Genomic DNA, 17,158 nt, shown 5'->3' on the forward strand with positions numbered 1-17,158 from the left:
GACCCAATGGCAGCCAATCAATCGGTAGGCTAAGTGTGGTGAGCTGAGCCAATCAGATTCTCTCTCAGGAGCTTGCGCTGGGAGCGCCTCGCAGGCCACAGGGAGGGTTGAAACTGAACAGATGTGGGGAGAGAAGCCGCAGGAGCGGGTGCGGGATCAGAGACTTGGCAGTGGGCGGGGAGGGGTGTCGTGACAGCCCAAGTGGAGAGGACGCAGGAGCGCTGCGGGGTGGAAGTGATAAGGCTGAGAAAAGCTGTGGAGATCAGAGGGAGAGAAAGGAGGTTTTAACAAGATTGGCAAGAGCATATAGTCCTTCCTTATGGCTGAGGTTTGAACCCCACGGACATAGACTCCAGCTACTAAGTCCTGGAAGCCAGCCTGGGTCTAGCTCCAGGCCAAAGGTCCTGGGTGTGCAGTGGTTCCTGTTCTTGCATATCAGTCAGGTTTGTCTGTCTCCCTTGCTGCCCACCTGTATCCTCACCACTAGAAACCCCCATTACTTGAGATAACCGGAGTTGGACTTTGTTTCCTGCATGTAAAGAATGCAGCCCACACATAGAAAGTGAGAGAAAATCACCAAAGAGGCAGAGAACAACATGGCATCATCAGGAACAGAGCGTAGCTGCACCCTCAACAGACTTCACGCCAGGCAGTTCTTGCTGCATTTCCCCCAATAAAATCCTCCTTCATTGGGCTTTACTTTATTCTGTGAAAATAAGCCTTATTGTAAAACAGAATAAATCCACAAACCAAAGCTCAAACCCTCTAGCAAAGAAGGCCCCCTTAATGTATAAATTCACTGCTGACAAGAGGGTCCCTTCAAGTCATTGCTTTTGTTTCTTGTTTCTTGAGAACATGATTCCAATGAGGCCCATGGCTGCCAGGCCCACTCCTGCGATGCCAGCTGCCATGACGGTATCTCTGACCTGGAAGAGAGAGGACGGTGGATCAGATTCTGTGTCAGGAATCTGAGTACACGCTGTACATTCAACAAGAACATCCAGCTCAGGGGGCCTCCCATGTCCCTTGGCCTCCTTGACAAACTCAGGAGTCAACTAATATTGACAGGGAAATGGGGAGAAGAGGGCAGGATGGGGAAGGAGTGGTGGATGGGGCCAGCTGGCCAATGACATACACAGGTCTGAAGAGGGAAACTCACTTCACCCTGTGAGTACTTAAAACACACATCCCCAGAGGGTGCCTGTGAAAAGGACAGGGAGATGAAGCCAGATGGTTGAACGCCTGGCTGGCCAACAGGGAGCTCTCGAAGTAAGTGTGAAGTTGAAGAGGCACTGCTATTGAACCCTCAACAAACTGTGACCTCCGTCAGAGCAAAACCCTCACTTGCCTTCATCTTCGCTGTATCCCCAGCACCCGGTCCTGCCAGGCGCAGAGGTGCTCTTTGCATGTTCTTAAGTGACTCAACTATGAAGAGTAGTAATGTTATACTTTAAATTATTAAGATATCTGACTTGTATTGTTTGTACTAGGAAAAAAAACTGTTGCAAAAGTAAGAGTAAGTTTCAGGGTAAAAACTGAACATGTATCAAATTTCACTCTTTCCTAAATCCAACTAAAAGTAAAATAAGGCATTTGTTTTAGGCATAATTCCACTAGGACCCAGAGAACACTAAATGCAGTGAAGGCACAATGCCCGAAATCATGAAAACTGTACTTTTTCCCACTAACGGTATCATGAACATGGATCAAGAAATCTCACCCTAAAACCAAGCCAAGCATTTAAGCAGAACCAAGAACTGCAAAGGAAAAGATTCTTTTTTTTTTTTTTTTTTTTTTTTTTTTTTTGCGGTACGCGGGCCTCTCACTGCTGTGGCCTCTCCCGTTGCGGAGCACGGGCTCCGGACGCGCAGGCCCAGCCGCCATGGCTCACGGGCCCAGCCGCTCCACGGCATGTAGGATCTTCCCGGACCGGGGCACGAACCCGTGTCCCCTGCATCGGCAGGCGGACTCTTAACCACTGTGCCACCAGGGAAGCCCGGAAAAGATTCTTAATGATTTTACGCCAAGAAGTCCAATGAGACAGTGTACTAAAAATCCCAGTAATAAAAAGGATGAAAATGTGGACTTGGTACCCCAAACCCACATCCTTACATGACACCGCCAACTCTGCCCTTGGTACCCTAAGCACAGAGCTTGCCTAGGTTGTGTAATTTGTGGCCAAAAAATTCCCACATGCCCACCATAGAGAAGACTTTGAAAAACTTCAATGGTTAAAAAGAATATATGTTGGCACTGCCCAGGCTTATCTGAGCCATAAACGTGTCCAGCATAGCTGTGTGAAATGCCAGGAAATACACCAGTGTAACTAACATCACAAGGTATCCAGAACACATGTCAGCAAAAGCTTGAATGAAGCTACTGACCTAAGGTTTGACTGCCGGTCAGTCTTTAGACCTTCCTGTTAAATTAAAGGTAATTAGGCTTGGCTTTGTGGCAACCATGGTCCTGTTCGGTTCTTGCTAGGGAGCCTGCATAAAACCACTTATATCCAGTGTTTTCCTTGCAAAGCTATGTGTCAAGGTGGGAGAAATGGTTTGCAGATAATGGAGTAGGAACAATAAGCCCCCAATTCTTTACAGAACCTCACAGTGTGAGGAGAAATGCTGATGGAGCCGGTTCTTACAAAAGGTACTTTGTCAAGGAAAACAACAATAGCCTCATTGTTTGTGCTCATGCTTTGTACAGAGTCAAAGTGTGTAATTAAATACAAGAAAGTAGTATTTAGCTAGCCCTGAGAGTGCAGATTTTACGGAAAGAATGATCTTCCCAGGAGAGACAGAGCTACCTGCAGATGCCATTGATGATTTTCTTGTTGTAAGGCTGCTGGGTCCAGCCCAGCCACTGTGCTGAAATTACAACAGTTCTGATCATGAAAATGGGCTACACGGTGTGCACCAGAGGTCTTCAATCAGAATATTATGAAAGAGAAAAGTTGTTCCTCATTATCTTTTCTTGAAAGTGGGCAAACAGTAATCCTATCAGACTGCAGACAATTAGCTGCTTATGCTAAGTTTACTATGAGTTAAGCCCTGGAATTGTTTAGGAGAAAGACAATTCTAATGTGCTTTCTTCACTTTCAGCAGTGTTCTAAGTGGATATAAGAAGAGTAATATTATTCAGAAAGCAATTGAGTTCAGACTATGAGAGGTTATAAAATAACAATGGTTATAAAATATGTGTACAGAAAGTTGGCTTTAATATTTACAGTAGTTTTTAAATAATACCCTGTAATTTATCCAGGTTTATGTAATTACACAATACCATTGGCCACATCTTCAATTTCTATTTAGCTTAAAATTTTATCTGACACAGAGTAGACTTCAGCATGAGTGTAGCTCCTAGCTGCTTTTTGCTAGAGTACTATTTAGTACAAAAGCTTACTAAATATACATTTTTTGAAGCCTGAGTATTTTTAAGTAGGTAGGTGGAAAATAGGACCATCTTGATTAGAATACTCTGAGGCATGAAAAGCACAAACAACATTTTAGTTTAAATCCGTTGTTTCCCTTTCTAAATGGAAACTTAGATGAGTCACATACAGTCCATTGAAGGAGAATCTAGTCTGCTTCAAAGAGCTTAACACAAATAAACATAATGACTAATAAGATCCTTTTCATACAGAAAAATATCCTCATGAGTTAAGTGAAAAAGAGAGCTGCTGCTTTGATGGCTCTTACAAAAAACAGTACTGCTGGACATTGTCCAGCACCCACTAAATCCACCCTCTCTAGTGAGATGGGAGAAGTGCAGAAGCTACATTTTAATTGGGCCACACCGTGTATTATGATCATTACTCACCTCGGCCAGTACTTCCCAAGGGGGTACAGGCTTGCCCTCTGGGGGAAATTTGGCAATATCTACAGACATTTTGGTTCTTACACCTGGGGGTGGAGGGTGCTACTGGCATCTAGTTGGTAGAGGCCATGGATGCTACTAAACATCCTGCAATACACAGGGCAAGTCATAACAACAAAGGCTTATCTTCATTGTTAATGACCCAAAATGTCAACAGTGCTGAGGCTGAGAAACCCTCACCTAGGCCAAGAAATGAAAGAGGAAATCTTTGGAAACAGTATAAATGGCACCTCTTTTTGTTCTGTAGTATGTTCTGGTTTCACGTTCTGTGAGGGGGTCCAGTAGAATTGTTGATGCTGTTTTATCATTGTTGTGTTGTCACGGTTTTGCCTCTTTCAGGTGGCTGGCTAGGGCACTGGGCTAAAGCCTCAGGAAGGGAATGGGAGGTATCCAATTTGTATTGTTCCATTTTTCAAGAAGGTGCTTGTAGAAAGAGGAAATGATAAAAAATATTTCTTGGTTCTTTCAGTATCTCAAGATTTGGAATTGTATTTAAATGCTCTAAATATTATTTGTGCATACTGACATAAGTATTTTACTAAATTATGTAACAATTTTGTGAAGAAATGTTCTACTTATATTAACTTGTGACTCTCTTCTTTAGTCTATTAATAATCACTAAAGGATAACTAAAAATGAGATGATTTGGAGATATTTTATAAATCTACCAAATCTTCTTAAAATAGCACCCTGAATTTGGTATCTTATACTTCCCAAATTTGTACAGTAATCTCTATTTGGAGTTTATTGCTGCATAGAAGGGTGGACATTTACCTGAAGTAGAAGCCAGGTATAATCAAAACCTCAATTGTTATGCAGGATCACCCAGGAAATCAGATTTATTTAGCATATGTTTCTTTTTTTATGCTGATATCATCACTGCTACTTCTTTAAAAACTTCTACTGTACCCAGATCTACCAATAAGTGTTAGTTTTCTCATTGAAAAAGATAAATAATTGGAACAGGGGAGAGAAGAAAAGAAAATCAGAGGAGCAGTCTAGGGGTACAACCTCCGAATAATCAGTGTTCCTGAATGAGAGAAGAGAAAATGGAAAATTTCCCAGAATTGAAGGAATAGGGTTTGCACATTGAAAAGTGTCATCAAGTGCCCAGCACAATTCATGAAAACAGATCCACACAAGGTTTATCATAGTGAAATCTCAGAACACTGAAGATAAAGAGAAGATTCTATAAGCTTCCAGAAAGATAAAATTGGTCACGTACAAAGGATCGAAAATCAGAACCAATTCAGACTTCCCGTAAACAATAGCATAAACTAGACGACAATGGAGCAATACCTTCACATTTTTTAAAAAATTCTTTTCAGCCTAGAATTCCATACCCAGCCAAACTATCAATCAAATACGAGGATAAAATGAAGACGTTTTCAGGCATAAACAGTCTTTTTAAAATGTATCCTTTCTCAGAATCTATTAGAGGTGGTATTCCACCAAAACAAGAGAGTAATCCAAGAAAGAGAAAGATGTGAGTTGCAGAGGATAAAAGCATGAATACAGGAGAGAACTGAAGGGCATCTCTAAAGGATGCTAGTAAAGAGAGATACCAGGATGACAGTATGCATCAAATGTGACTCAAAACGGGCTTCCCTGGTGGCGCAGTGGTTGAAAGTCTGCCTGCCGATGCAGGGGACGTGGGTTCGTGCCCCGGGCCGGGAAGATCCCACATGCCGCGGAGCGGCTGGGCCCGTGAGCCATGGCCGCTGAGCCTGCGCGTCCGGAGCCTGTGCTCCGCAACGGGAGAGGCCACAGCAGTGAGAGGCCCGCGTACCGCAAAAAAAAAAAAAAAAAAAGTGACTCAAAACAAATGTTTTGAAGGCCATTATCCCCCCTAGATAGGTATGCTGAGTGCCATCATCCCCCAGATTCCTTCTGGTTGCCTCACATTTGTAATCTGAGTCATGAGGTTCCTCTCATGGGCCCACCCACTGACTTTCCCAGAAGGAGTCTCTTATAAACTGTCAGGGAAATTGAAACTAGACTGTGACCCAGAGATTCTGGGACTCTTCACCAAACATTGGCAGTATTGCCCTATCCTTCCCTAGCTAGGTGTGTACTTGCTACTAGTCAATTTTTGTATTAATCATCTTTCACATTCATATATATATACACACACACACACACTTATATTTATTGTATGTATGTACATATATGTATATGTAAATATAGGTATCATATATACATGTACTTATATACATTTTTACATATTTATATATTTATTGAAAAATAATAACATGAGTAATTGAAGAAAAAAATAAGAGAATACCCATTGGAAGATATCTACTGTATCATCACAGAGCATAGGATGAACTAACGAGCATGCAGGTCAGCGTAGTAAACACAGCTGATGATCAGCAGTATGAGGAAGGCTGAGCATGATCCCTGTAGGGGGTGTTGGTGGATGCCTCCCCAGCAAGTCACTGTGGCCCAGACAGGCCAGTGGACAAGACAGTGGGTGAACCAAGAAAAAGAATGAAGATGAGGACCATTATGACTACTTCAACTATTACAATTTATTAAGTGTATTTTCTGAGTTGCCAATCTGCTAGCATAAGGATGTTCTTATTTAATTCACACAGTAACTCTCCTAGGTAAGTATTATCACTTGTACTTTACCAGGGTTTGGAGAACATGAATCAATCTGTCTGCCAGGCCATGCCCTTGACCATCACAATGACCAAGGAAGAAGAGACCAGATCTCAAAAAATTAAAAAGTACTGAAAATCAACAACCTGATGGATCTTAAACTCATCCTTTACTGAAAGAAAAAAAAATCATACTCCTTTGCATCAACAGGCAACCAAGAACTTTTCCAAACAATGTTCTCACACACACACACACAAATGAGGGGGCTGCAGGGAAGGGCCAGAAAAGGAGAGGAGAAAGTGAGAGAAAATGGGAAGGAAGTTAGTTACCCAGGTGAAAAAGCAATTCAAAGAAGAGAGTGGCCATGGCCAAAATCAACTAAGTAAATCAACACACCTGAATCCCCTGGGGCCTCCTGGACTGCCCCTTGGCTTAAGGCAGGGCTAAGCACAGGGCTTTTTATAAGTCCCGGCAGACCTGGGCTTCAGACCCCACCTCTGCTACTTATCAGCAAAGTTGGAGACAACTCGCAGGAAAAGAGACAACACAGATTTGTTTGATGAAATGAATGACCATCAACAAGTGCTGTGAGCCTCAGTTTCCACATCTGTAAAGCCGGATAGTAAAACCTGCCTCTGCGGTTGTGGGAAGGGTCCATCTCAGGGCCAGGCAGCCAGGGAGGGCTGGGCACCGGGCGGACAGTGATGGCTGTGCTCACACCCTCGGCCATCGTCCCGCACCCACACTGGCCCATCTCCCCACCCTCCTCCCCACCCCGATTGTGACATCCTTGAGGGCAGGCTTCTGCCTCTGCTATTCTGTCTTATTTGTGCCCTTGTCTCCAGCCCAGCCCAGCCCACATGGATGCCCAGGTCAGCTGAGGAAATGGTCTGGTTCCCAGGGATGGGCACACACTGAGGACGCACCTGGTCACTGCGGGGGACCCTGTAGCGCAGCTCGTTGACAAAGTGCTCGCAGTTCTCGCTGGTCAGCTTGTAGAGAACTTCCTGGCCCACCAGCTCCTCCGCCTGCTGGACAATTTTGTTGGGAGGCAACGGCAAGTACTTGTCATCGTGCTTATTGTTGACCCGGTACTGGTCTCTCCCAGCCACGTCGCACAGCCGATCCTTCTTCACTATTGCCTTGTCGGTCAACGCAGACATGACACTGGCCATGCCAGCTCCCGCGATTTCACCTATGGATTCAGGATGAGAAACAGCAGGATCGGTCCTGAGCCGGCCCACAGGGGCTCAGAGCAGCCCCAAGCCTGGCATCCACCACATCCACAAGGGGATGAGCAGATGTGAAAGGGCCACAGCTGTGTGGCTATGAATAAGGCGCTTATGGTCTCTAGGCCTTGGTTTCCTTATCTGAAATGAGGAGGAGTAAAGTTCCATGATTTGTTGTGATTATTTTTAACCTAGAGAAGCGGGCCTTGTGTACCCTCTTGATTGTGCAAATATGGGCCCTGAGCACACCCACCTCCTTGGAGGAATAGAGTGTGAACTTTTTGTGATCCTAAAAATGCTACACTTCCTTGACATGTACAAAGCTGATCACTGCAGAAGAGGTAGATGGATTTGCAGAAGTGGATCCTATCCTTCTTGGAGCAAAGGGACCAAAACCCCACAGCTGCTCCCAGAGGTGTGACACCAGGGAGGTCCACGGGGAGGGGCTGGAAGAGGCAACAAATTTCCAGAAATGAAACTGCCTTGAAGCAAGGGATTTTGGCTCAGTAGAAGGACCAGGATAGTTGGGAGGGAAAGCTGATGCCAGCACAGAGATTGGGCATACCTCCTGAGGCAGCCAGCCTACACCGTGTGGTGAGGGGCAAGCTTTTGGTATGATGGCTGAAGAGGTGGGCTTGTACGACAGAGGCGGACCCCAGGGAACATCACAGAGGAGGCTCACTGTCCCTCAAAGAGTCTCTGTGGCCCTGCCGTGATTGGGAACCCCCAGGGCTCTTCTCAGCAGGGGAAGCATCCTATTACACTGGGCAGGACCCATCTTCCACTGTAACACCATGTGACAGCAACAAGCAAAGGCAAGAGGGTCTGATCAGAGACCAGGTCCTGTTCTGCTAGGCTTTCCAAAGAGGACTAAACCCCTCTGCCCTGAGTATAATCCTGAGATTTTAGAAAATCAGAAGAATTCAGACTTGCTACTAATAGGGCACAAGGTGCTTGAGGATTCAGTGAAGTAAATAAAAGATAGTGCTGTGTTTGAGCCCCAAATTTGTGGAAAGGCTCAGTGTGGTGATTGGATCAGGGGAGCTCCTGAGACCCGTCCACCTTCAGCCCCTAGGCGCGTGGGTGGCAGGGCTGGGACTGGGGCGAGGCAAGCAAGGTGCCTGGAGAACAGAATTTCAGGAGGCACCAACTCTCAGGGATGCAAGTTCAGAGTCAACACCTAAGAGTGAGGGCTTCCTTACACTTCACACCCTGGGTGCCACCCTCGTGAGTGAGTGCACAGGCTGACAGTCGGAAGCTCTGGGATCTGATTCTGGCTCCATCACTGAATGGTCTTGACATGTCACTTAACTTTGCTGAGCCAACACTGGGAATCCACAAATACCAGCTAAGATGGATTCACAAACACACATCAGTATAGGAATTTAAAGTTTCTTTTAAAAGAATTATTTTACTTTTTAAAGTTAGTCTATTAAAGAAAATACCAATTAAATAATTGGAGAGAGGGCACAAGGATATGGCAAGCAATCAGTGACTAAATTTGGGGAAACCTCAGACTTGAGAGTATAGCGGCATGTGTAAGGGCAGGGAATAGAGAGTCAGACAGCCAGGGTTTGAGTCCCACCTCCACGACTTCCCTGCTATGTGACCTTGGACAAGTGGCTTAATTTCTCTGAGTCTCCAATTCCTTGTAGAATAGGGTCAGTAAGTTCTACCTGTGCCTACGGTACTGGACGGGGAGCTGCAAGGATTAAAGAAACTGACTAGGCAAGGTGTCTCCACCAGTGCCTGGCACAGGGTGAGTGCCCAGCAAGTGTCCGCTCTCATTAGTATTGGGTTGTTCTCTAAGCTTCCTTCCAACTCTAATTTCCACCGTTTTCTCAGTAGCAGGATGTCAGTTCTCCTTGCCTCACCTATTCCACGGGGCTCCTGTGAAGCTCGAGTGAGAAGATGCAGATAGAAGCATATTTCCCTTTAAGGAGCATCACTCACCCAATGAAGGGTGTCACACCTATCCACCCAGATCCCCTGTCATGCCGTTCCCTACTTCCTGTCCAGCAGTTACACCCACTCAGTGCAGTCAAGCAATACTGAGGCCCTACTACGTGCCGGGCCTTGTCCAAGGTGCTGAATACAGACATGAACTAGACAGCACACCTGCCCTCAACTAGTTTACACTCTAGTGAAAGGACACTGACAAAGAACAAATAGAAAAAAATAACACGCTTTCAGGTACTGAAAATGCTATGGAGAAGATTAAGTGAAGTCACATGGGAGAGGATGACCAGGGGAGGCTGCTCTCACTTGGGGTGGGGAGGGCCACGCCCAGAAACAGGCATTTGAATTGAGACTTGAACGATGAAGAGGAGGCAGCTGTGCTGAGAGCCAGGAAAGAGCATCACAAGCAGAAGGTAGAGCAAAGGCAAGGACCTCGGGAAGAAAGGCACGTGGCATACTTGAGGCTGCAAGGAGGCCAATGTGGCTGAAGTCTAGAGACCCAGGAGGAGAGAAGAAGAAGCTTCAAGAAGGTCAGAGAGGCAGGCAGAGGCCAGACCACGCCAGGCTCACAAGCCACAGCACAGATCTCAAACTTATTCTACGTGTGATGGAAAAGCCAGTCGAAATAAAAAGAAGGCGAGTGACATAATCAGATTTACACTTTGGAATGATCACACTGGCTGCCCAGTGAAGGAAGGACTGACCGTAAGTGGACAAGAGGCAGAGAGACCAACCAGAAGCTGCAGGAGCATCAGGTGAGAGAGGATGGTAGCTTACCCCAGGGCACAGCAGTGGACATGCTGAGAAGTGATCAGATTGGGGTTCTGTTTTGGAGATAAAGCCAATAGGATTTCCTGATGGATTAGACGTGGGGTGAAAAGGATCAAGGATGATGCCTAGACTTTTGGTCTAAGCAACTGGATGGTATTGTCCACTGGAGCCCTCCATTCGGGGTGTGTCAAGTTCAACATGCCAGTTAGATACCCAAGTGAAGATGCCAAGTCGTCAAGAGGTTACACACATCTGAAGCTGGGCAGGGTTAAAATCAAGTTAAGGTAATGGTCTAAGGGAGACATCGACAAATAGAAGGTGTTAGAAGCCAGGGGACCGGATGAGGGAGGAGTAAGGATTAGGGGTATGGGAGAGGAGGAGCCCAGCCCCCTAGACACAGGAGGCCAAGAAGGAAGGGCCCAGTGGGAAAGGAAGAAAGGCAGCGCCAGGGGAAGAGCAGGGAGAGGCCACTCGTGTTAAATGCTGCAGAGAAGCCAAGTAAGCCGTGACCAGGATATTGTTTGTATTGATGTAGCCTTGATAAGAGCTGCTCCAGGAGGGGAGTAAATACTCCCTGGTGGAGGGAACAGAAGAGAGGATGGGAAGTGAGGAACCAGCAGGGGCCATGGCAGACAAGAGAGCTGCTCCATGGAAAGCTAGCTAGGGAGGATGTGAGGTCAAAGGGGTGTTTGTTTGTTTTATCAGTGGGAGATATTCCAGTGGTTTCTAGGCCAATAGGAATAATACAGAATTATTATTAATTTGAGGGCACAGTGCTTGTGAAAGTAAGAGAAGGGGGTCCAGGGCCCACACCTAAATGCTGGCTTTTAAAATAAGGGCAGGGGCACATTTGCACTGTAACAGAAGAAAAGGCAGATTATGTGGTTCTAGATGTTGATGGTTTGGTTGATCAGGGGTGGGGATGGTGACATCTACCCTGGTTACTTCTAGATTTCTCTATAAATACAGGGTGAGGTCATTCATTTTGCTACCATTCTTGGTCAGCAAAAGACACATCCAAGAATGTCCACGGCAGCTGCACACAGTGCAGCCCACTAATGGAAGCATCCGATGCCCATCCGCAGAAGAAGAGATAACAAACTGGGCGATGTCCATATAACCGAGGACACGCAGCAATGGAAAAGTAAGAACAACACAGGTGACCTCACAGGCCCAGGGAAAGAGCCAGACACAAAAGAGCACAGGCTGTGTGATTCCTCTGCTCTGAAGTTCTGCAACAAGCACAGCTAACCTACAGCAGGAGAACCTAGAAGAGTGGTTGCCTCTAGGGAGGGAGGGAGCATATTGAAGAGGCACGAGGGGGTCTTTTCGGGGAGTGGAAATGTTCTAGATCTTGATCCGGTCATTGTCACATGGATGGATACATTTTTTTAATTCACTGACTATACACTTGACAATATTGCGCTCTTTACTGTATTTCGGTTATACCTCAGTTTAAGTAAAAAGTTTGAGAAAACAGGTGGGGAATTCTCCCAATAATCCTGCACATTAAAGATTCTTAACGTCAGTTTACAAATGAGGAAACCAAGGCCGGAGAGTGAAAATGGATTCACAGCCAAGTCTGCTGCCCAAACACCTGTGCTCTTCCCAGGAGATTTGCACTTCAGGATTGAATGTGTTTTATACGAAGTCATAATACATAAAATACATGAAAAGCAGAACTGCCCCCTTGGAAGCCCACCTCAGTCTCTCTGCATGGCCCTGGTGTTCCAAGGTGCAGAGTCTGAAAACCACTGCTCCACACCGAGCTGTCTTCTTGTAGCACCCAGGAACCAACCACCAGTTGGGGGTGAAAGAAGAATGTTGGGGTCCCCTGTGAACCACAGCTCCCCCATCTCCCTCTGCTCCCAGCCCCAGCACAATGGAGCCCTGGGCACCCTTACTTGGGGGGGCCAGGTGGATCACATATCCATCGCCAACGTAGATGGCCCAGTGACTGTAGAAAGGGCGGAAAATCTCGATCAGGTCTCCAGGCTGGGGCTCTGGCTGCAAAACCAAGAAGAGGGCTGTTTCAGGTGATACGAGCGCTTGGAACCAGGGGCAGGGCTCAGCTAGGCGGGTGCAGCTCCACGGCCTCCGCTAACAGCTCTCCAGGGTGTCCTCCTGAGCCCTGCCCGGCCAGTCCAATGCCAGTCCGACTTCACAATCCTGTGTCCCAGACCTGCAGGGACTATGGGCCTGCCCACCTGTCATTACAACCTGCAAAGTGCACGCCTAAAGGGTTTCTTCATTAGCTGAGGTCTCTGCCTTATTGTTCCTCTTTCTAGGAGTATTATTTATTGAACTCTTACTCAGAGCCAAGCAGTCTGCTAAGTGTTTTACAGGCATAGCTCAATAAATCCACACAACCCTCCTATGAGGTGGGCACTGCTGTGAACCCCATGTTATGAATGAGGAAATGAAGGCTCAGAGATGCAAAGGAATGTTCTCAAAGCCACACAGCCCCTGAGTGACGTGGCCAGGACTCAACACTAGGCTGCCTGATTCCCAGGCCCAGTGTCTTGACCACCACACTGACCGTCAGGCAACACCACAGTTTATTTGATTAGAGCTGTGTATCTGGAGACTCTTCCAGGGGGGTCAAATTGGGGGGTGTCACACAGACACTCCGCAACCTGGCCCAGGGCCTGGCAGAGAACTGGTGTCAACCTCTGGCAGTAATGTCCCCATGGCTGCTCATCCCAAGGATAAGAGGGTGTATGTGTGTGTGTCAGTGTGTGTGCGTGTTGGGGTGTGTGTGTGTGTATGACAAGCAAAGGAAAACTCTCCTCTGCACTGTGCTCACACCAGTACTTCTGACACTGGATGTGTGGGTTTTCCACACTAAGTGATTCACTCCTTGGTGCACACTGACTGGGCACCCACAGTTTACCTCAGTTCTGACACTAACGGCCTGGAGTTAGCACAGACCCACAGGCTTAGTCCCAGAAGACTGAGGCCCCCCACACAATTTAGACGCCAACTGCAAGTTGCAGGTTGTTAGCTGTGCTCTGAACAACCGGCTGTAAATTGGGGGTTCCCATAGCCCCATCCTTGGGTTCAGTACTTTGCTGGAACAGCTCATAGAACTCAGGAAAACAGTTTACTTGCCAGATTACCAGTTACTAGAAAATACACAACACAGGAATAGCCAGAAATGCAGAGGGCAAGCTGTGGTGGGAGGGGCACAGAGCTTCCATTACCCATCTGGGCACCAGCACTCTCCAGCACCCCCGTGCTTTCACCAACAGCCTACGTTAGGGGTTTTATGGAGGCTTCATTATGTAGGCACAATTGATTAAATCATTGGCCATTGGTGATTAATGCAACCTCCAGCCCTCTGATCACCTGGTCGGTTGAAAGGGGCTTATTATGAATGACAAAAGACATTCCTCTCACCTCTACTGCTCAGGAAATTACTCGGGTTTTAGGAGCTCTGTGGCAGGAACCCGGGGCCAAGACTAAATATCCATTTCTCATTATATCACAGTGAGAGTGCGTGGGAGTGAGGGTGTTTGCGTGTGTGCAGGGGAAGGTGGGAAGGAGGCTGAAATGTTCCTCAGAGCCCTGCCCTGTTAGGGGAGCACAGCAGCCCAGAGCCTGAGAAAACCTGGGGAGGTTCAAGAACACTTTCATTCAACCTATTGAGGTCCCAATGCCAGACACTGGGCTAAGTACTATGGGTGGGGACACTCCGACCTGGACCAGGATCAGGGCTGATGAGCTTCTGTGGTCCAAACCAACCTTAAATCTCTTTAGAACACCTGGAGACAGAGCCCATCGGTGGTCGTTCCAGCCCTCTGTCCTTTCCCGCTCACCTGCTTGCTCTTAGGGGACAGACCCATAGGGGTTTGCCCACATCCCACCGCCAAACTCTATGGGCCTGACTGAGAGATTCCATCAAAGATGAGGGGGGAGCATGGACTCCCCCTTGTATGGCCCCCCCTGGGATAAAAATGATGGGCAATGGAAGAGCCAGTCACAACTCTATAATGGCTAGGAAGCAGGGTCAATGACAGTTCACTTCTGCTTATAGAAACAATAAAACTGCAAACAAACATCCCACGTGGTAGGAAAAAAATCTTTTCACAGGAATTTTGCAGATAAATCATATTGTCTTACGGCAGTGATTATAATTTATCTTCCCAGAAGAAGGCGCCCAGACCTTACTTTCAGAACACTGGACAATGGTCACAATTGATGAATCCCATTTGTTTTCCAGAATAAAAGAAAAAGTATATATTAATTGTTTGGTGAGAGTTATGGGGTCTTCAAGGATCCCCAAAGGGCAATTTAACTGGACATTTCCATGAATAAGCCAGGACATAAAAGCAAGGCAGAGACCCAGCCCTCAGGGAGGCTACTGATTAGAAAAGGAGACAGTTGGGACATCAGTAATATGATGTCAAGTAATAAGCATCCAGTAGGTACACAGACCCAAGGAGCCCAGGGGCTCAATGTGTTCCAGACAGATATCAATGAAAGATATTGATATACAGAGAAACATGCTTGCAAAAATAAATAAATACACACACACCCACACACACACACACAGAGACAAAAATATCTACAAAGAAACTCAGACTTTATAACACTAAATACTGATGCTAAGTGAAAGAAGCCATACCAATAATCTATATACTGTGTGATTCCATTACACGTCATTCCAGAATAGGCATCACCATAGGACAGAAAAGTAATCAGTGATTGTCAGGGGCTAGGAGTCAGGAGAGGGGTTGACAAGAAAGGGGAATGAGGAAATTTCAGAGCAATTAAACTTTCTGTACTGTTCTCTATTTGATGGTGGTGAATGGTTACTCAGTTGTCCATGTTTATCAGAACTCATCAAACTGAACACTAAAAGGGTAAATTAGACCGTAACTTTTTTAAACACTAATTTTTTAATAAATAAAAATTTTAACTTTAAAAAAATGGATATCCACAATTTGAAAGCAAAAAAGCTGTGATTTTTTTTTTTTAATACTCAGTCATATTGCCTGTCCCTTGTAAGGGCAAAAGGCACATATTCCAAATATGCACTAGCTTAAAACATGACACCACTCAAGGAAACTTCTTTTTAAAAATGAAGTGAAAGGTGTTGGACTCGCCCACAGAGCCCTGTGCATTAATTAGTTAGAAGCAAGGACTCGATGTTCACATGACCATGTGGATAATCTTTTAGATACAGTGCTGAGTGAAAAAATGAGATTGAGCTCCGCAAAATACCACTAATACATATTAAAGATACCCACACACAAACCAATAATACATGTCTTACCAGAACCATATCCAAAAAAACAATTTTAAAAAATAACAACAAAAGAATCTAAAGAATACATATTAAATATATTAGGATGCTACCTAGCCATTGGGAAGATGGAGAGGGAGAGGAATGATGATAAAAGGGAACTTAAAAAAAAAAAAACAGAAGACAAGGGGTCTTTCAGGGACCAGTGAGGACAGGGTGCCATGAACAGGGATATAAATAATTCACACCCTTTCACTAAACTCTAACTGGAGAAACAACTGCTTAATGATACACACAGCCAACTGAGCTGAATCAAAATTAAGAACTCAAGAAAGCATGTTATGAAATTAGAAACAGGAGAACAAAAGTCCTTGGGCCAAATTTGTGCCTCTGCTTATTTTTGTATGCAGGCAAAGAATGATCTTTACATTTTTCAGTGGTTGGGGGAAAAGTCAAAAGAAGAAGAATATTTTGTGTCACATGAAATTATATGGAATTCAAACTTCAGTATCTATAAAGTTTTATTGGCACAAAGCCACCACCATCATTTACCTTGTGGCCAAGGCTGCTTTCTCTCTACAGCAGTAGAGTAGTTGCAACAGAGACCAGAGATTGTAAAATATTCACTCTCTGGCCCTTCAGTTTGGATCAACAGTGATCCCTCTCTCACTCAGCTTGATCCCCAGTCCCAGAAACCTAGCTGTACCCTGTTGTCAGGTGGTTCTTCCCCCAGGTACAAGGTGAGCCAGCAGGAAGCCAGAAACTCTCCAGAGCACAGTAACCAGGGCTCTCCCACACAACACAGCCAATGACAGTGGCAAAGCTGAGACTCTGCACCCACAGGATTTCAGAACAAAAAGTCTTTATTCTCTCCACAAAAGCACAGTTTACAAAGAGCTGTGTAACAGCCATTTTCCTTAGCAAGCAAATGGAGAACAATATCTGGCCTCTGCAATTCACACTGGAAAAAACACCTAAACAACCATTAATAAGGACCAACTAAATTAATTATGTTATATTTATATGTACAAGCAGCCAATAGAGAGAACAAGTTGGATTTACGTAAGCAGACATAGAAATAATCAAAACAAGTAAGTTGGAAAACATTATCCCATTTTTGTTTAAAAAACATTGTTATACATTCACATGCAAAATGTATTATACACTATGTATGAGCTGAGGAAAATACACCAAACTGTTGTGTATTACATACAGTGGGGGTTGGGATTCAGAGACTTTTATATTTTGTTGTATTATTTTATTATTTTCTTACCAATGTGAATTATTTTTATAATAAAAACTTTTAATAAAAGAGTTTTAGATGGGAAAACATCCTTCATATTGATGAACTTGCAGTTTTTTAATTGAAAAAGGTGGATGTTATCTATCAGCAAAACCTCTTGAAACCATCTCCCATCTGGAGCCTGTAAATATTACCATGTTAATGATACTTAAAAATCATTAACACTTA

General features: G+C 45.2%; 1 protein-coding gene across 3 annotated transcripts in view; it reads right to left on the reverse strand.

Moving 5' to 3' along the window:
* Positions 1-653: 653 nt before the first annotated feature.
* LOC308619807 (phospholipase A and acyltransferase 3-like) overlaps positions 654-17,158 on the reverse strand; it is a 28,276-nt gene continuing 11,771 nt past the window's right edge. For all 3 annotated transcript variants that reach the window (XM_081238983.1, XM_081238982.1, XM_081238981.1), the window contains exons 3-5: positions 12,344-12,446; positions 7,407-7,675; positions 654-926 (exon numbers count right to left, since the gene is read on the reverse strand). In XM_081238983.1, coding sequence (XP_081095109.1) covers positions 825-926; positions 7,407-7,675; positions 12,344-12,446 — 474 coding nt within the window. In that variant the 3' untranslated portion in view covers positions 654-824. The remainder of the gene's footprint in view (positions 927-7,406; positions 7,676-12,343; positions 12,447-17,158) is intronic.

The sequence above is a fragment of the Mesoplodon bidens genome (genome assembly GCF_964165515.1).
Source record: "Mesoplodon bidens genome assembly, chromosome: 7".
NCBI classification, from domain to species: domain Eukaryota; kingdom Metazoa; phylum Chordata; class Mammalia; order Artiodactyla; family Ziphiidae; genus Mesoplodon; species Mesoplodon bidens.